At 40.1% G+C, this 21063-nt stretch overlaps 1 protein-coding gene across 1 annotated transcript in view; it reads right to left on the bottom strand.

Moving 5' to 3' along the window:
- CHM (CHM Rab escort protein) overlaps nucleotides 1-21063 on the bottom strand; it is a 189018-nt gene that overhangs the window by 80727 nt on the left and 87228 nt on the right. Inside the window, exon 8 of the mRNA XM_043974533.1 lies at nucleotides 20512-20737. Within this exon, the coding sequence (XP_043830468.1) occupies nucleotides 20512-20737 (226 nt within the window). The remainder of the gene's footprint in view (nucleotides 1-20511; nucleotides 20738-21063) is intronic.

Here is a 21063-nt window from a genome sequence, read left to right on the forward strand (position 1 = left end):
AGTGACTTGCCCAGGGTCACACAGCTAGTAAGTGTCAAGTGTCTGAGACAGGATTTGAACTCAGGTACTCCTGACTCCAGGGCTGGTGCTCTATCCACTGCACCACCTAGCTGCCCAGGTTGGTTTCTTAAATAGGCTTGATAGGCCCCATAAAATCTTATTTAATCTCCATAAAGTATAAAGTAAACCTTATTTGAAATGATCATGAATTCCAAATAGAAATTAAAATGAATCAGCATAACTATGTGGAGGCATTTAAAATGGATTTTCTTTAATTATATACACACACTAGAGCTTGAACTCTAGGGAAAGAGATGATAGCTAATCAGAAGATCATAGGCTCGTCATCAAAAGGGCCCCCATGGCTGTCTCTGCTGCTGTTATCCACTGAAGCTCAATCCTGTTGTAGTGGATGCTGCTACTGCGTCAGAGAAGTGTCACCAGTCAATGAGAAGCCAACTTGATTTCAAGCTGGTCAACAAGCTCTCTGCTACTGTTAGTCAACCTCACAATGCCACCTGGGCTGGCTGGCCCGCAAAATGGCTGCTCACGTGGCTGTGAGATATTGAGACTTTTATTTTCCTTATCCCTCTCAAGGGAAGTCCCCAACCATTAGTCATAGTGGAGTTAGGGTGAGCCAGCCAGAATTCCTTCCACCTCTGCCAAGCCTCAGGGTGCAGGCAAGGTGCACAGTCCTCCTGCTGACTGAGGCTGCGGACAAAGCCATACCTGTTTCCATTTGTCCCTTAGATTCTCCCCTAGGTAACTTGTTGACAGCCATCCAAATTCTCTCTCTTTTTTTTAATTTAATTTTTTGTTTTGGGGCAGGGCAATGAGGGTTAAGTGACTTGCCCAAGGTCACACAGCTAGTAAGTGTCAAGTGTCTGAGGCCAGATTTGAACTCGGGTCCTCCTGAATCCAGGGCCGGTGCTTTATCCACTGCGCCACCTAGCTGCCCCCCATCCAAATTCTCTTAAGGCATTCATGAGCTCCGAGAACATCGAGGGGAAGGGCATAAGCTGCTGAAAGAGTTGGCCAAGTCCTTGCTCCCCTTGAATATTCAATATTACTTTCTGAGTATTTACAGTGGCCCCCAGAGAGACAACAGGAGCAGTAGGGTTGGTGCATTAAGAAGGAATAATGTCTCTACGTGACTAAGGCTACCCCATGGAGCATGATCAGAGTTGCTCTTGCTAGTTCAGGTTGACCACATGAGAGCACTAGGGTCTGCTCCCAGCAGTGTGGTGGCACAGGGCAGAAAGGACTCTGGCCTTGTGGGATAATTGTCCATGGATCCTTTGGTCATCTTCCCCCTCATGACAGCAGCAGGGTTCAAAGAAGAAAACTCTTTCACTTCAGTTGACACTCAAGGAACCATCATGTAACTCTGAGGGGTGCAGAGAGGCTAACTTTTCTCTTCCCCAATATTACACCAAATGTGCCCACATGGCCTCTGGGGCCTGAGGACTTAGACAAGCTTGCACACAAACACATGGTTGGTTTCTGGCTTTCCCTCTTCTTCTTGCCTGATCAGTTCAGGTATAGAATTCTGCAGCTGAACCAAATCAAAACTCAAACAATCTTGGTTTTTTTTTCCTTTTAAATTCTGAACCTAAACATCCTCCTAAAAAAGGAGCATTTCCACACACACAACACAAAAGGAAAATGCTATATGAAACTGTGAACCTTCACGTCATACCCTCTGGTTTTTTAAATTATATAATAAATTCTACACATTACTTTTTTTTTTTTTTTTAAGTGAGGCAATTGGGGTTAAGTGACTTGCCCAGGGTCACACAGCCAGCAAGTGCCAAGTGTCTGAGGCCAGACTTGAACTCAGGTCCTCCTGAATCCAGGGCTGGTGCTCCATCCACGGTGCCACCTAACTGCCCCTACGAATTACTTTCAACATTGTCCTGCTTCCTTCTGAACTTCCTTTTGTTTTCTTCTGGGCATTTTTAAATGTTAGATTCCAAGTATAACACTGGGTGCAATTTACTGTAGAAATTTCTTTCTGGGGCAGCTAGGTGGCGCAGTGGATAGAGCACCGGCCTTGGAGTCAGAAGTACCTGAGTTCAAATCCAGCCTCAGACACTTAACACGTACTAGCTGTGTGACCCTGGGCAAGTCACTTAACCCCAATTGCCTCACTTTAAAAAAAAAGAAAAGAAAAGAAAAGAAATTTCTTTCTACTGTATCCAGTGCCCTTTGGCTAGGAAACTACCTACTTCCTATTCCCCTAATTCATGTGACTCAAAACATCCATGCATCCCCTCATTTCTTCCCACTTCAACCGTATCCATTGCTTGGTACCTATCTTGCTCTGTTCCTTTTACAATCTATGCTCTTTCATTAACAAACTCCCATCCTCCAACCATCCCTGCCTGACTCTGCCCACCAAGGGCCCATTGTGAGCCTTCTTTCAATGACTCCCACCCAACCCTTACTGAACCAAAGCCCATCAAGATTTCCCATTTTCCCAACAGTCATGGGCACTGGGCTTTCTGGGTCCGTAGAAGGATGTGACTGCCTGTATCTCTTGCAATCCCCCATGGAAGATCAAACACCACGAGGCTCTGTTATTGGCCCTGCAACCATATCTTCCAGAACACCAGGCAACATCATCTGCTTGGATGCCATGCCCTAAAGCTATCCTAGCTTCAACAATTGTACGAGTCTCCCCTTAATCCTTCTGAGAGTGCTTGGAAAGTGGGGACTTTTGCTTTTCTATTTGTCATTTTAGCACTTGGAATAAAGGTCTACAATGAGAGCTTAGAAATCGCTTTGCCATTCCATAGAATCATAAGAGCATAGATTTTGAGCTTAAAGGGGCATCAACGATCATCAAATCCAAGCCCCTCATTCAACACAGGTTGCAAAGGTGAAGTGACTTTCCCTTGGTCACACAACACGTTTTCCTTTATGCTAAGTGGCCTCTCCCATTTCTCCCTCAATCCCCTCCTCTCACAGGCCTCGCTTTGGACAATAACTTAAGCCTGTCTTTCTTCCAAAGCCACCAGACACCCATTTCCATGCTCTGCAGTACTGCTCCTTCTCTCTCCCTGACCTGAGCACTTCGATTCCAAAAGACAAATTGAAAAGCTTTCACCAGAGTCTATCAACCTGCTCAAGCTTTGTTCTTCTTTACATCTCTCCTCCCTTTTATTGTTCAATTTCCCTAAAGAGCAGTCTCTACTTCCCTTAGCAATCTGGCTTCAAATCCTAATAATATGAATAAAGGATAAGGAAATCCTCACCTACCTGACTGAGGAATTTGAGGTAGACATTGCATTAAACTTAGAATCAATAGTGCGATATGATGGAAAGAATCCTGGTTCTGCTGCTTCTTACCCATGTGACCTTGCTTGAACAAGTTGTATAACCTATCGTGGCCTCGGTTTCCTCATCTTTAAACTGACTTTGGGGTTTAAAGACAATAGACTTTCTAACTCTGTGAGTCAAAGATCTTATTATGCTCTCTGAGTCCCAACTCCTTTTCTATCAAATGGGAATAATAATGGTGTCTATCTCACAGGGAGGGTGGTTGCAAGCATCGAATGTTAATTATGTAAAATACTTTGCAAATTTGAAAGTGCTACATAAATGTCAGTTATTATACTCAAGCATTGTATGTTGCAGCCAAACTGGATGTGGCATCTCCTGCCTCCATATATCTACACAACCATTTTCCCATGCCTCGAATACATTCCCCTCTCATCTCTGCGTTTCAGAATTATCCTCAGTTCACGGGCCACCTGGGTAATACCTGCCCTGAGAGCACTTTGGATCTCTCCTATCTTGTAGCGTTCCTGCTGATATAACTATCCCCTGGAATAAAGGGTAAGCTTCCTGTGTAAGGGGATTGTGCCTTTTTCTGTCTTGGTACCCTTGGGTCCTAGTACAAAGTAAGGCCTCATAAATGTTTGCAAACTGTGAGAACACTGTATATTACACACACACACACACACACACACACACACACACACACACACACACACACACACACACCACCATGCATTAATATATGATATAGGTTTCAATAAAAAGTTATTTTCAAATTAAAAGTCTTTTCCTGTCAAAACCTGAGGAATAATGCAGGCTAGGACACAAAGTATTCCATAGCTTTATTAACGACAATGCTCACTGATCTGTGAATAACCTGAAAAAAATGAAGATTATTGAGTTACTTTACCAATCTATCCATCCATCACTAGAGAACAGGTTTCAAAATGATGGATTATCTCACCATTCTGCTGTTTATCCCAAGTAAGACTTTCTCCTCAAGGGAAAAACAAACAAATGATCATACAAATATAATAACCATGCTTACCTTCTATACTTTATGGATTGTCCTGATGCCAATATAACCTATTAACTAGGGGGGCAGCATCCTTTAGAAATAGGAACAGAAAGGTCAGAAAACAAGGGCCATCTCTGTCTTTTCAGAACTTTACATCTTCATCCTAATTTGGTTTCAAGTGGTCTCTTTCAAATATGGAGAAATTCTTGAACACTGTCCCTGGCCTAGAAGCTTCCAATTTTAGGCTGATCTATTCTATGCTGCTTTTTCCATTCCCTAAGCAGCTGTTTTGCCAAGGAGAGGTACACTGCATAGGAAAGGAAAATGGAGTCAAGCTTATAGCTGAGTCCTTGATCCAGTGCTGAACTCAAACACGTGACTTATTTTCTTTGCTCAAATACTGACTCTGAGCAACACCTCTGCAACCTCAATGATCTTTTCACTTGCCAAATTAAGGTTCTTCCTAAACTCCAAAGGTCCAAATTAAACGAAATCTGTGCTCCTTGGGGAAAGGTGGACCATTCCAGTTGTAATGATTCAGTAACATGTCTAATTCTCCTATGAGGAAACATCTGCTTTTATATTCTGTTGTTTCAGATGCTCAATCAACAGTCATATTTTGAGTCATTTTTAAAAGATTTGTTATAAGTTTTCTATAGGCAAGGGACTCTGAGATGCCGAGCAGCCAAAGGTATATCACTCACAAAATGGCAAAAAGTTAAAGGGGACAGGGGGCGGCTAGGTGGCGCAGTGGATAGAGCACCGGCCCTGGAGTCAGGAGGACCTGAGTTCAAATCCGGCCTCACACACTTGACACTTACTGGCTGTGTGACCCTGGGCAAGTCACTTAACCCCCATTGCCCCGCAAAAGAAAAAAAAAAGTTAAAGGGGACAGAGAACTTGGTGTAAGACATCTATGCTACAAAGAGCATTCATAGGTGAAACTAAAAATAAATCAGACACGAAATTGATTGGCCTCCTATGAAGAGCTATCCTTATCAGTATGTGTGTGTGTGCACTCAAACGTGTGTGCATGTGTGCATCTGTGTATGTGTGTTTATATACACACACAAATAGGAAGTGACATGAGTTAAAAGCATTTAGGGGTTGATTTCCAAGATCTCCCTGAGAAGGGAAGATACCAAAAGAATAGTTTAAAAATAAAATCTCAGACAATAATATTGTAGTGTCCCCCTCCCACCCTCCCCCCACCAAAGGGCTACTAAGAGGATATCAGCAACCACCTGTCTATATGTCTACTATCTCATTTCTAGAAAAGAGAACAGTCCTTACATTCACTGATAAAAAACATAGGAAGGGAATAAGCAGTCTTCTGCAAACCACTGTAAGACAGGTAGTATGGCATAACAGAAAGACTACCAGATTGGAAGCTAGAAGATGTGAATTTGATTCTCAGTTCTGCTATTTATTACCTGTATGATTGATCTCAGACAAGTCACTTAATCTCTCCTTTCAGTTTTTTCATTTGGAAAATGAGATGATTGGACTTGATCATCTCCAAGTTTCTGACAACTAAAAATCCCACGATCCCATTCTACAGGCAATTGCATCTTAACAGCTGCACATCTGACAGTGGTAAGGAACAGAAAATCCTATTGTGTCCATTACTGATTACCCCGAAAAAAGTCCAAAACATGAGTCCAACAGAGCCAACTGTAGGATGAAGATTCTCATCAAACAAGATTTTTCCTTCATGTATCTTAAAACAACACAAGAGCCAGGACAAACACAAGCTTCTTTGTTCAATAATCTGCTGAACGCTGACATCAAGTGAGGCATAAAACAGATCTTTTTCCTTGCTTGGCAAATGGCCTCCTCAAAAAGGGCCATGGTCACTCAAAAGACATCTGTCTAGTTAGCAAAACAGGAAAAATAAAGGGAACCAAGCAATCAGATTGCAGATATTATGACACGAAGTAGGACACAAGGTCCATTGATTTGTTCCACCAAATAAAAGAGATCATATGTAATGAACTCCCTGGTGGAAGTACATATCACAATATGTGTGATCAGAGTTTTATAACTATCTTGGCCGGGTACTACAGATGAACAATATGGGCCAAAAACTCAAATGGATAAAATATGGCTGGATTACATTTGAGAAATTGTACGCTGCAAACAATGCTTCTCTATTATTGCCCCCACCAAAAAACCCCAACAATAAACATGTTTTTAGCATCAATATTCTCCCAGTGACACTATATAGTTGAGAATCAAACACCATGATCTCTGAAAAATCCAAACTGTACATGACTCAAAGGACAAAGCATGTTAGATACTATATTATCAATTATGACTTGCAGGAGAAGTGGCATAAAAGCCACAGGATCACAGTGCAGAGAAGGATGTGGCCTTAATAATCTAGACCAATGTCCTCATGGCCAATATAGGAAAACTTTAAATATGTGTGACTAGAAAAGGAGATGGGATGATCATAATGAGGGATAATGAAGAGGGAGCTTAAGTGCAACATCAGCACCCATGAAATATTAAAAGAACCAAGGGAAGGATTTCAGTATGTTAAATCAGCTCTTGAGGATTTGCAGAAAGACAAGGACAGGAACTGCATAATAAAAGAATGCATGAAAGGGTTGCATTATATATCGGAAGAAGTAGTAGTCATACCAACAAGATCACAGACTCAAAGTATACTAGGTTTAGCTAGTGATAAAAAGAAATTAAGACACAATGTTGCCCTCAAGGGCATCGCAATAGTTAAACCGTTTATTAAGGGCCTACTAAGTGCCAGGTCCTGAGCTATGCACTGGAATACAGGAAACAACCCCAGCCCCCATGTTTGAGGAGCTTATATTCTAATAGAAGACAACACATGAAAAGAGGCTGAAATGCTGAGGGGAAAGACGGAGGGAAAAGGGAAGGTGGAAAAGTCCTGAGCCAAGAGCGGAGCCAGGAGAGAAATGAACATGAATTGCCTGGGTACTTCCTGAAATGGTGGTCACTGGCAGTAACTTACCAATCAGAGGAGGGAGCTGTAGGGGCAGAGGCATCTCCAGAGTGAGAAGTCCAGCAAGTCAGGAGAGGAGGCGAGAGAGAAGTGAGCATGGATGGCCTAGGCACTTCCTGAAACGGTGGTCCTGGACAGGAACTCACCAATCAGAGGAGGAGGCCACAGGGGTAGAAGCATCTCCAGAGTGGGAAGTCTGCTGGTGAGGAGGTGGAAAAGTCCAGAGAGTCAGGAGCAGAGCCAGGAGAGAAGTGAGTACATACAATATAATACAAACAAATAACATAAGGCAGAATATGATCAGCATCATGAAAGTGGCATAAAGTTCTGCAAAAGCTGATAGGACACAAAGATTATGTCTAATGGTGGATGAGGGAAACAGGGAAGGCTTTCAGGAAAGAGATGGCATGAGTTAGGTCATAAAGGGTGGGAAATATTTTGATAAGCAAAAAGGATGAATATTTCAAGAAAAGGGGACAGAAAAAGCAAACACACAGGAATGGAAATACACTGGGCAATGGTTGGAAGGGAAGATAAGGCTCAAAATGCAATTCTAAGGCTATAATGGATAAACAATCAAAGGATATTAATAGGCACTTTACAAAAGAGGAAATACAACTTTGTGTTCATCCCTTGAAGTGCACAGCCTAAGGTATTGCTAAAAAGATGCAAATGGTACCTCAAAAGTCAAATCAGCAAGTCAATAAATATTCATTAAAGGCTCAGTAAGAGCTAGGCACAGGTGCTAAGCACTGGGGATACAAAGAAAGGCAAAAACAGTCCCTACCCTCAAGAAGCTCAGATAACATGCAAACAATAACTATAAACAAGATATAATGGAAAGTAATCTTAGAAGAAAGGCATTTATTGGGGGGTGCGAACAGGGAAAGGCCTCTTGCACTAAACTGAAACTTGAAGGAAGCCAGCAGGAGAGCACATTCCAAGCATGGGGGACAGCCAGTGAAAAGGCAGAGATGAGAAATAGTGTCTTGTGGGAGGAAAAGCAAAAATACCGGGTTCACAGGATCATGGTAAAGTATAAAAACACTGGGAAGGAAAGAAAGGGTCATGCTATAATGGGCTTTATAAACCAAACAGGATTTTTATATTTGGTCCTGAAGGTAACTGGAGTTTGCTGGAGAGAATGGGGATTGGGGGGAGGGGGTAGTGAGGGGGTGTTGGCATGGTCTGACCTATGTTTTAGGGAGATCATTTTGGCAGCTGACTGATGGATGATATGGAGTAGAGAGAGACTTGAAACCAGAAGACCAACCAACAGGCTACTGAAATACTCCATGAAGTGATAAAGGTCTATAACAAGGTAGTTGCTATTTAAGAGCAGAGAAAATGTATACTAGAGATGTTGCAAAAGAACAACTGATAGGATTTGACAACAATGGATTTGAGTGATGAACAACTAAGGAATACAGAATGATGCCTAGGTTGTGAGCCAGGTGAGATGTGGAAAATGGTGGCAAAAAAGGAAGAGGGAAAGGATTGGGGAGAAAGATGAATTCAGTTTTAGACATGTTGAATTTAAAATGTCTACAGGGGCAGCTAGGTGGCATAGTGAATAAAGCACAAGCCCTGGATTCAAGAGGACCTGAGTTCAAATCCAGCCTCAGACACTTGACACTTACTAGCTGTGTGACCCTGGGCAAGTCACTTAACCCCCATTACCCTGCCCCGCCCCCCCCCAAAAAAACCCAAAGTCTACAAGACATCTAATTTGAGATGTCCGAGAGGACGTTAAAGATATGATACTGGAATAAAGAGAGAGGTTAGCGCTGGACAAATAGATCTGAGAATCATCTATAAAGAGATGATAACTGAATCCATGGCAGCCAAGATCACTGAGAAAAATCATATAGAAGGAAAAGAGAAGAGGGCAGGACAGAACAGTGGAGGATACCCATGGTTGGCACACACAACCTGGATAAAGATTTAGCAAAAGGGGCAGAGAAGGAATGTTCATACAGGTAGAAAGAGAACCACAAAAGAGTTATGTCACAAAACCCTATTGAGAAGAGATTAACAAGGAGAACAGAGTGATTAGCAGTGTCAAAGGCTCCAGAGATGTAATTGTCATGAGGTGCAGAGCACTCCAGAAGTTCTCTGGGGCACATCAAGGAATCTTCTCCTAGAGAAACTAAACCAGAGGACAGATAACGCCTAGAGAGATAAGAGGAACCAAATCGGACTGAGCTAGCTTCAGATTCCCACCCTTCATTCTGGTCTCCCTTACCCAGGGGAGATAAGTTTGGGTGTGGCTTAGGCCTTTGTGTTCTGAAGAGGGATCCATAGTCACCCCTCACCCAATTCCTCTAGTCACTACCAGTGGGGGATGGTCCTCCACTGCTCACCCAATTCCCCCAGCTACCACCAGTGGGGGGGGGGGGGGAATGGTCCTCTCTCACAAAAGGAACTTTTCACGGGCAGATGGTTCACCCCCATCAGTCCTCTATAAAAGTACCTTCCAGTCTCCTGTTCGAGGAGATTTGGTACCTCTGAGCCATGTGCTTTATGCCAAATCTCCCCATGAAAAGTCCAAGGATTTCTTTCATGGTTTCCCTCCCCCCACCCTTCCCTTCCCTTGCTCCTAAATAAACTATCACCTTATTCTAACTACTTTTGTGTGCAAGAGGGTATAATTCTTTAAAGAGGAATTCCTAAGAACCCCAACCCCGTACCCCATTCCCCACCATATCAGTAAGAAGGGTTATGTGAGACAGGAATGAAGGAGATACTAGGGGAAGACAACTGAGTGATATGAGATGAAGAAGAGAAAAAAATGGATCTTTTTATCAATAGTCTCCATTTTTAAAAGATATACATGAGGTAAAATTCTCAGCTAAGAGAGTGAAGGGAAGGTTTGAGGAGACATGAATTGGTTTACAAAAGCAGTTTGGTGAGTGAAACCGTCAATTGATTAGGGAAGCATAAAAAGAATTCCTTGCAAAAATGAGGATCCAGTTGAAATTAAGGAATATAAATTTATAATAGGCTTTATCAGATTACCTGCTGTCACGGGAAGGGGGGAGAGGGAGGGGAGGGGGGGGGGAAATGAGAAAGGAAAAGGTCAAAGATGAAAGCAGTTTGTTAACTATAGAGCAAATCTTCCAGAGAGGGGAGGGACAGAGAGACATGGAGGTAGCAGACTGAGGAAAAGAAAGATTAACAGGGATTAGAGTAAGGCAGTAAGCAGTGGAGAAGAGGGAATGAGGTTTGTACAATGACAATCAGGGGTCCAGAACTACAGGGGTGGGGAGAAGAAGAGTACAAATCTGCTAACCACTGAAGAAAAAATATCATTGGCTGGAGAGAATTCTATTGAGGGAGGGAGGTTCAGAAGTTTCACCTCAGCATGCAGGAGCAGATAAAGGTACAGAATAGAGGAGAGAGTCACGAGGCTAGCAATTCAAGGTGGGTCTGGTCTAGGAACGGACTCCAGAGCACTAGAGGAAGTCCTGTGGTGAAGAAAAAAATCTAGAGGCCTGAGGCCTGGCTCTGGGGCTCCTGGAAAGACTCAGGAACAAGGAGATCACAAGAAAGGAGCCCAGAGGATTTGGGAAGGGACAAACCTCATCTCAGATCACAACACTTCAAGAACACTGAAAACTTGCAGGCCACCAGACTAAACTCTGAAAGCAAAATAAGGATATAAAAGAACAGAAACAGAAACCAGACAATGGGGAGAGGGATAAGAGGTAGGGTAGATTAAGGAAGGGAGTGGTCAGAAGCAAAATTGACATTTAAAGAGAAGGAAAAGTATAAGAGAATAGGAAGGAGTGAAATACACAGTTAACGATAATAATTGTGAACACAAATGGGATGAATTCACCCATAAAATAGAAGATGATAATAGTTTAGATTAGAAGAGTCCAATAATATGTTGTTTGTAAGAACTATACTTGAAACAGAAAGACACAAAGAGTTAACATAAATTAACATAAATCTTTGTTAAGATTAACAGAGTTAAAGAATTAATATAAGGGGTTGGAGCAGAATTTATTATGCTTCACCTGAGGTTAAAAAAAAAAAAAGCAGGGATAGCAACCATGATCTCAGACAAAGCAAGAACAAAAACAGACTTAATTAAAAGAGAAAAAGGGAAATTATATTTCACTAAAAGGTTCCCTAGACAATGAATTAACATCAATACTGAACATATATGCACCAAATGGCATCACATCTAAATTCCTGAAAGAAAAGTTAAATGAATTACAGGAGGAAATAGATAATTAAGTTGCATTAGGAGAGGACTTCAATTTATCCCTCTCAAACCTAAATTAAAAAAAAAAAACAAAAAACAACCAGAAAGCAGTTAAGGACAGACCTCTGGAGGATACAGAATGGGAAACTATTCTCAGCTGCTCATAACAGCTTCACAAAACTGACCATGTATTAGGGCATAGAAACCTCATAAGCATGTAAAAAAGCAGAAACATTAAATGTATCTTTTACAGATCATAATGCAATAAAAGTACATTCAATAAAAGGCCTTTGAAGCCTACATTAAATATTAATTGGAAACTAAATAACAAACCTAAAGAATGGGTGGGTAGAAGAACAAATCATAGAAAACAGTCAATAATATCATAAAGAATAATGATAGAAATGAGACAATATATGAAAATTTGTGGGAAGTAGTCAAAGCAGAACTTAGGTGAAAATTTATATCTCTAAATACTTAACATCAATAAAAGAGAGAAAGAGCAGATCAATAAATTGAACATGTCATTTAAAAAACTAGAAAAGCAACAAATTATAAATTCCCAAATAAACAAGAAATATACTTAAATTAAACCCTCAAACAACCAAATAGAAATCCTATGTATCAAGAGAGAAATTAACAAAACTGAATTCTTTTGAAAAATTGAACTAATAAATAAAACTAGGAGCTGTCTTAAAAAAATTAACAGAAAAGCCATTAGGTAATTTAACTAAGAAAAAGAAAGGAAAAAAACAAATTACCAGTATCAAAAATGAAAATGGTTTCAGAAAAACTTAAGAAGACTTGTATGAACTGATGTAAAGAAAGTGAGCAGAACCAGTAATATTATAATCAACTCTGAAAGACTTAGTAACTAAGCAACACAATGATCAACTATAACTTCAAAAGACTCATGATGAAACATACTATCAACCTCCAAATAGAGAGCAGATAGACTCAGATTGCAGACTGAAGCATATGTTCTCTTTCTTTTTCTATTTCTAGACATGGCTAATATAGGAATTTTTTGGCATGACTATACATATTTGTAAGGGGTTTTGTTTTTCTTGTTTTCTCAATGGATAAGGGAAGCAGAGTGGGGAGGCAAAGAATTCAGAACTGAAAATAAAACTGAATTAGTGGAAAAAATACACTTATTGCCACTTAAAAAAAAAAAAGAAACAAGCATTTCCAACTAATGCTTCCAAGGCAACACAGTTCATCAGTACTTCACTTGCGGGGTAAAAACTGTCCTACTGAAAGTACCTAATGGATAACTGTCAACTTCCAAGACTGGATCAACACAACTTCCTCTGTTAAAAAAAAATACACATACACACATACACACAGATATACTCATACATCTATATCACTAAATATTACATAGGTTTCAAACAGATTTTAAAGATTTTTTTAAAGCCAAGAAATCAATTTAAATCCCATTCCTCAGATAATAGTAGTTTTAATCAACATGCTATCTTGTTTGCTCTAGCTTTCCCTTAAAAAAAAGTCAAGGCAATCAAATCAATTCACATTACTTCCCTTCAACTGCTGTCTTTGCAGTTTGTTCATATTTCAAACATTCTTTATTTAAATATGCTGTGCCTGAATTGACTATTGACCAGTCCCTTCCTTAACTCCAAATCATATCATCTGTTATAAATGACTCAGAATAGCATATCTAATAGCTTATTAGTGTCCCTTCCTAAAATGTCCCATCAAGTAATTCCAGATTCTCCTTCTCTGAGATTACTCTATACCCACTAAGCCGAGCAAATTACTTTTTTCCATCTCACTTTGAATTAAAAAACCTCCAAAATATATTCCTTCCCTTGCTACTTCCTTTAAAGTAGAATCAATAAAAAATATCTCCCCTCCCTGCCCCAAAGTAAATATCAACTGAAATTTAATCTCTGAAAAAAATGGCTCAATGTCCAGGACTCCTGAGGTTCTTTTCTAATACTTAGCCACCTGTTTTATCCATTTCAGTCTCTATGTCAGGCATATAAACTGGCCAAAAATCTGAAGATAATTAAGCCAGAACTTAAAGAAAAGCAGCCTGTTACAATGAGAAATCATTCACAAAGTAATTTGTACAACACTATGAAGGCCTTTTCCCCAAGATGATATTGAAATAGGATCCAAAAACATTAGATCAAACAGACCATAAAAAACTGTGTGACCTCAATGTGTTCAAGGTCAACACAAAGCTCTGGCCTGATGGAGAAAAGGTGGCCTAGGTTTAACTTGCCCCAATCTATGATGCTCTAGATAATGTCTACAATGTTGGAATCATCCAAGATATGTCTAGTCAAGTTGTTACACACAGCAAGTTTTCCACTATAGCCTGTTCTAAATATAATATAAAGTTTTATGTTATTTTTAAAAGCACTAAAGAAGAAGAAGGCTAAAGACTGTAAACAATATTATTTCATAAGATAACAAAAAGCAGTAAAGGCAAAAACAAGTCTATCATAAGCTTCATGTGAGATCCACTGATCACTCCAAGGGCATACACAGATGAAGGCAGTAAGGCAACAAATAGATGAAAAATGGAACAGATCTGTCAACTTTGCTATAGTATAATGATCTACTTTCGCTGTCAATGACAGAGGAACTATAACATTGACATATAAGCACCTCAGTCCTCAGAATGCTATATAACTAAGCAAACATGGCACTTATAAGAAACTTGTAAAGAACAATTCAACCAAGAGGACAACCATGCTGGTGGATTTTGAAAGAATTAACAAAAAAAATTTTATATATTAGGAAAGGGAAGATACAAAAAGAAAAGAATACCTACAGCAATACCCTGCCCAAAACACTAACAGAAACTAGCTTTCTGAAAATATGCTCAATGTCCAGGACTCTTAGATTAGTTAGTATGTACACAACAATACTCTACAATTCAGTCTCACACCAGTCATATCAAGTAGTCAAAGACAGTGGTAACTAGTGACCCATATGCTTATTTTCTCACCTTTATAAAATCTTTGAGAAGAATCCACAAATATCTAAGGTATCCTTGATGAAAAAAAAAGTATGAGAAGTGAACAGGGAGACTTTCACAAAAGATTTTCTACAGCATACCACATAATTACTGTTAGAAGAATAAAAGGTACAGAGATTACAAATACTGCTAGATTTCTCTTCTGTTGATAAATATAAAAGCATTTATTTTAGTAGAGCAAAACATAGCATTAAAGGCTTTCCTCCAGGAAAGACTTTCATGTATATGTTATAATCATACAATTTTCCTTGATAAATGTGACCCCCCTGTCTAATAACATCATATAAACTAGAGTGATAGATGCTCACCAAAGTTCTTCACCCATCATCATGGAGGATATCCAAATAGAAGAGGAATTCCCTATAGATGAGGAGATGTTCCTGTTTGTGAATATTATGCTGATTAAAAGAAGCCCCAGAACACTAAAGGTCCTCCTCAATAAGATCTGTGATTATTTAAAACAAATAGCTCTAGCAATCAATACAAGAAAAACGAAATTGATGAAAAATGTCTACCGCCTTGACTACAACATATATGTAGAAGGCTAGTCTATTAACAGAATACCAGCATACACACATATGCACAGAGACACACATACATAGTAGACTGAGGAGAAGCTTAAGGTATAGAGATGAAATCAGAGGCTACTGCAATAGTCTAGACTCAAAGGTGATGAAGCCATAAATGAGAGTTGCAGATGTAAGTATAGAAAGACGACATTGGCAAATATGTTGTGGACAACTGACTCAATATGTGGAATGAATCAGAGTAGTAGTCAAAGAAGACACAGAGGGTTTTTGTGCCCATTAATGCAGGAAGTAGAGCCATGAATGGGTATAGCCATTCTGGAAAGCAATTTGGAACTGTGCCCTAAATCACTAAACTGTGTATACCTTTTGACCCAATAGCGCCACTACTAGGCCCACACCTCCCAAAAGATCAAAAAGAAAGGAAAAGTACTTGAACAAAAATATTTATGTCAACTCTTTTTTGTAGTGGCAAAGAACTGTAAGTTAAAAAATTTACATCTATTAGGGAGTTGATGAATAGTTAAACAAATTCAAGGAACTCACATTTCAATGAATGTATATGGATGTGATGAAATACTACGTGCTATATGAAATGACTAAAGGGATGGTTTCAGAGAAGCCTGGGAGGGGCAGCTAGCTGGCACAGTGGATAAAGTATCGGCCCTGGATTCAGGAGTACTTGAGTTCAAATCTAGCCTCACTTGACACTTACTAGCTGTGTGACCCCTAAGGAACAGAAAGAGGATCAGTTTGTAGTTTATATGGTTGTTGTCCTTCGTTCTCAAAGAGGACCAAAATGACATCACTATGTTAAGCGTCAAGTTACAGTGTGTGCGAATGTGGCTGACCAGAACCAAGACAATCACAGAATGCTCTACAACAAGTCAAGCACAAATAATCCATGTGAACATTTGGGTCAGATTCTCTAAATGTGTGCATCTTGTGTTTCTTTTGAGCTACTTCATTTCGACTTTGCACCTTCTCTGATGAAGGCACGCCATGCTGGGTGGTCCCCGTGCCACTGTCTCCCATGTCATTCCAAAAGTTCTAAAGAGAGACCTAGAGACTGTTTCTGGCTACCAGGTGAGTGCTTGCCTTCAGTGAGTTCTCCCTAAAAGGGTCTTTTAGACAAGTGTACATTTGGCATTTGAACAACATGGCCAGCCCATCAGAGCTGCATGGCAGAGTTTGAATGCTTGGCAGTGTGTATATTCAATATACACTTAATAAACACTTGCCTATTTGTCACAGAAGTGAAGATCTGACAAAGGAACAGCCAAACGGGTAGGAGGGAAAAAAAGAGAGAACGGTGTCACCAAAAACTCAGAGAAGAAAGAATATCCAGAAAGAGCAGGTGGTCCACAGAACCATATACTGTAGAGAGGTCAAGAAAAATGAAGATTATAAAAAAGACCATTTAATTTGGCAATTAGGAGTTCACTGGCAACTGTAGAGAGATCAGTTTCAATTAAGTTATGAGGTCAGATAACAGAGACTTTATAAGAGAATGAGAGGAGAAATAAAGGTATCAAATATAGAGAGCGTTTTCAAGGACATTAGCTGAGAACAGAAGAGATAAAGGACAATGGCTAGAAGGGGGGTCAGATCTACTGAGGATTTTTAAGGAGGGAAGATACAAGAGTGTCTATAGTCATCAGGGGAGGAGAGAGAGAGAGATAATCAAGATCTGGGAGAGAGGGGATGATAGTGGGAGCAATCTACTTAGGAAGATGGGAAAGGGTTGTCTTGGCCTATCACCACATGAAAGCTAGGAGTAAAAAAGGAGATAGTGGGGTATGATATAAGGAGTATGTGGGGGGGAAAAGAGGATCCTCACAGCAAATGGCCTAGGTCTTCTCAGTAAAGTATAAGGCTAGAAACTGTTTAGGTACTGTGTACAGTGCTACACTAGATCCCATGAATACAAAGAGAAAAAGAGAAAGCAGTGTCTACCCTCCAGGAGAGCATTCTACTTTCTATTCAGTACAGTAAACTTCCATTCTACTGCGAGATAAAATATGTACATAGAAATGTAAGTACAAGATCATTTGAGGAGAAAGGAGGCATGAATAACCAGTGAAGAAAGACTTCATGTAGAAGGTAAAACGTGAGCTGAGCCCTGCAAGACTGAAGAAATCTGAGGCACTGTAGGTGAGGAGGAAGTCCACTGTACACGTGGGACCACTGATTTGCTCAAAGGCCTGTAGAATTACAGAAACAGGTAGCCTTTCTGATCTCTCTTAATTCTAGTGCCTTCTCTCTGTTGATTATTTCTCATCTATCTGGTACATGACTTATCTGAATACATAGTTGTGGGCTTGTTGCCTTCCCCATTAGATTGTAAGCTCCTGGAGGGTAAGGGCTGTCTTTTGCCTTTCTCTGGATTCTCAGAACTTAGCACAATGCCTGGCACATAGTAAATGCTTAACAATGTTTATTGATGGACTTTCTTTAGCTTTCCATTTTCAAACATGGTCCATATCCTAATTCAAAATTCATGACTACCACAAAATCCTTAGGACTTTCTAGATATGGTTGAGGTTGGTCCACATTCTTATTATCATTATTAAAAGAATGTATAATATTGCCTTTAGATTCTAACAATGCTGCCCCTTCAACCTTTCAACTTTATGACTTCCGTGTGTGTGTGTGGGTATGAGTGTGTGTGTGTGTGTGGGGGAGGTTTGAGGCAACTAGATGGCTCAGCAGATAGAGCCACTGGGACTAGAGTCAGAAAGACCTGTGTTCAAATTCAGCCTTAGATACTTACTAGCTGGATGACTCTGGACGAGTCATTTAACCTCTTTTTACCTTAATCCTCTAGAGAAGGAAATGGCAAACCACTCCAGTATCCTTTACAAGAAAACCCCATGGACAGTATGGTCTACAGGGTCACAAAGAGTTGGACACAACTGAACGAATGAACAACTTTATGCGTTTTAAGCTTAAGTTCCTGCTAAGTATTTTCTTTAGGTATTGAGCTGAATATACCCATTTTGCTGATGTTTCAACTCCTAACCAGCAGGCTGTTTCTTTCTATAAAACCCAGCACAGAGCCATTTATATATGTACAGCAGGTAAACATTTTCTAATGATGCTTTGCATCCACCATTCCGATATAGCACAAGTAAACACTCATCCTGGCATCTGTTTATAACTTTGCGGGATTAGAGCAGAGACCAAAATTAGATCTTATCCCTGATATCTACTTAGCACTGCCTTCTTCTCAAAAGGCAAGACAGTTAATTGTTCCTGTATCACAAAAAGGGAGTAATGATCACTGGGCACTTAGGCTTACTGAGAGAAAAGGTACCATATCATACCATTTCATACAAAAACATAGAACTTTTCTAGATGTGAAGTAGGTCCAGAAGCTGAGATGACATAGCACCAACAACAGAGATTGATTAGTCAAAAGAGATTTAAATAGGATTTCTGGGTACATCCCTACGTGAAATTCTGCTTATCTTGCAAGTTAAATACCTTATCTATTTCATGGCAATAGATCTGCCTGCTCAAGAAAAAAATTAATTCTTAAGTAAACTAGGGAAAACTCAGTGACTGGGCCAACGAAAAGTGTTTAGGTGTCAGTGCCCTCTCTTATAATATGTTCCCATTTATATAACCAAAATCTGCCATTAGCACCTATGAACTTAGAGACAGAAGGTAGTTTGATTTTATTAAAAACATGCCGATTTAACCTAACAAAAGCCCCCACACAATCATTCACTGATGCATCTTAAGTAGTTATAAAATGCCATTCTGCTTCTGCAGACGTCATTTCAAATGGAAGGATGTGACTTCCAAGTGTCTTTGAATCATTCACATAAAAATGCATGCATGTCATTTATAACAGTAGCCTTGATGAGAACACACAGTAACTGGTTGTGAGCAATGCTTAAAATGGCTTAAATTAAAACAGAATATAGAATGGCGGTTAGAAATCACAGAACAGGTGACACCTTAGTTTGATAAGCAGGTGATAAAAATTGTAGGCCATGATGTATAGGTGGTGGTAGAGTTACTATGCTAAGGTACAAGCTGAATAGTAGCCACAGGAAAATGGGCAGCACTAGGAGAACAACCAAAAATCACATGAGGAAGAGAGTGAGCACTTATATAGCACCTACTATATACCAGGAAACTTACTAAGTGCTTTTTAGATATATTACCTCAGGAGGCAGCTAGATGGCGCAGTGGATAAAGCACTGGCCCTGGATTCAGGAGGATCTGAGTTCAAATCCAGACTCAGACACTTGACACTTACTAGCTGTGTGACCCTGGGAAAATCACTTAACCATCATTGCCCCACCAAAAAGAAAGGAAAGAAAGGAAAGAAAGGAAAGAAAGGGAAGAAAGGGAAGAAAGGAAGAAAGGGAAGAAAGGGAAGAAAGGGAAGAAAGGAAGAAAGGAAGAAAGGGAAGAAAGGGAAGAAAGGGAAGAAAGGGAAGAAAGGGAAGAAAGGGAAGAAAGGGAAGAAAGGGAAGAAAGGAAGAAAGGAAGAAAGGAAGAAAGGAAGAAAGGAAGAAAGGAAGAAAGGAAGAAAGGAAGAAAGGAAGAAAGGAAGAAAGGAAGAAAGGAAGAAAGGAAGAAAGGAAGAAAGGAAGAAAGAAAGAAAGAAAGAAAGAAAGAAAGAAAGAAAGAAAGAAAGAAAGAAAGAAAGAAAGAAAGAAAGAAAGAAAGAAAGAAAGAAAGAAAGAAAGATTACCTCATTTGGTCCTTACAACCACCCTGCAATATAGGTGCTATTATAATCCCCATTTTTCAGATGAGGAAATTGAGGCTAAAAGTGACTTGCCCAAGGTCACACAGCCATTCCCTGTTTGAGATCAAATTTGAACTCAGGCCTTCCTGAATCCAGGTCTAGCAGAATTTTTTTTTTTAAATCTACTGTATCACCTCTAGTCTGACTCAATTCCATGCAGAGGGCATAAAAGTGGTGATTAGGGAGTGGATCCCTCTCACTTCATTGTAGGCCTCCATTTGATCTCCACTTTTCTATCAGAAAGTGTAGAGACATGATTTCCTCCAGAAGAATCTTCATGCAATAGACTATAGGTGTCTACTCCTCACTTGGTCTTTATGTGCTCACAGTTAGCACAGTGACTCCCACATGTTGAGTGCTTAATAACAATTAGATGGACTGAGGGCCTTGTGGGTAAACAAGTCATTGCGCCACATGTAGAAACCAACTTATTTAATAACCAAATACTCTGCTGAACTTTAGGTGAGATATGAGGTAAGAATTTCGTCTGGGCCTCAGACTATCCTAGGTGAGAATAATGCAATCCATTCCTAGTATCATTTTCAGAATTCCAAGTTCTTAGACTACTATTTTTCTTACGGTAGAAGCCAAGAAAGCACATTGTGAGGGGCTCCCTGACACTTCCCCACCTCCCAATCTGAGAGCAATCCCACCAGTCATGGTCCTCCCTTTGGCATAAAGAAAATGGCCCAAGTCAAACTTACCTGCAGAAACACTGGGGCAGCTCCCCTTGGCCATACAATGGAAACAAGAAGGGAGTGTTGCCATACCGTCCAAGACACCGAAGAAAGCTCTGCGTTTCTTTGAGGCCATCCAATGTGCTGGTGGAGGCCTCTGATGTCATTGCAATGGAATGAAGGACAAAGTGTTGAAGGCTTGGGGTCAGCTTTTGAGTTTTTAAGAACTCTGAAAAGGTGTGTTCCTCATAAGCTATTCAAATAAAAACACAAATTCCGGTCAAGGATACAGTTTATTACAGCTATGTCTTGATTAGTGCAAACCATGAACCCTGTGAAAAAGTCACATGTATTTCAATTCACACTGTTCGAAGTTCTAACTGTATAATATGGTCACTGGCTCCAGCCCAATGGAAATAGACAATACAATACTAACCAGGTCCCAGCTGTATGTGAACAATTAAGGTTCTAATTCCTTGTCCTTGAGAAGGAAGTTCCCCCCAAACTTAAGACCCTAAGTCTTCAAAACTTAAGCTCCCTAAGTCACAGTGGGCAAGATGTGTGTAAGCTCGAGTATTC

Source organism: Dromiciops gliroides, chromosome X, assembly GCF_019393635.1.
Source record: "Dromiciops gliroides isolate mDroGli1 chromosome X, mDroGli1.pri, whole genome shotgun sequence".
Lineage (NCBI taxonomy): Eukaryota > Metazoa > Chordata > Mammalia > Microbiotheria > Microbiotheriidae > Dromiciops > Dromiciops gliroides.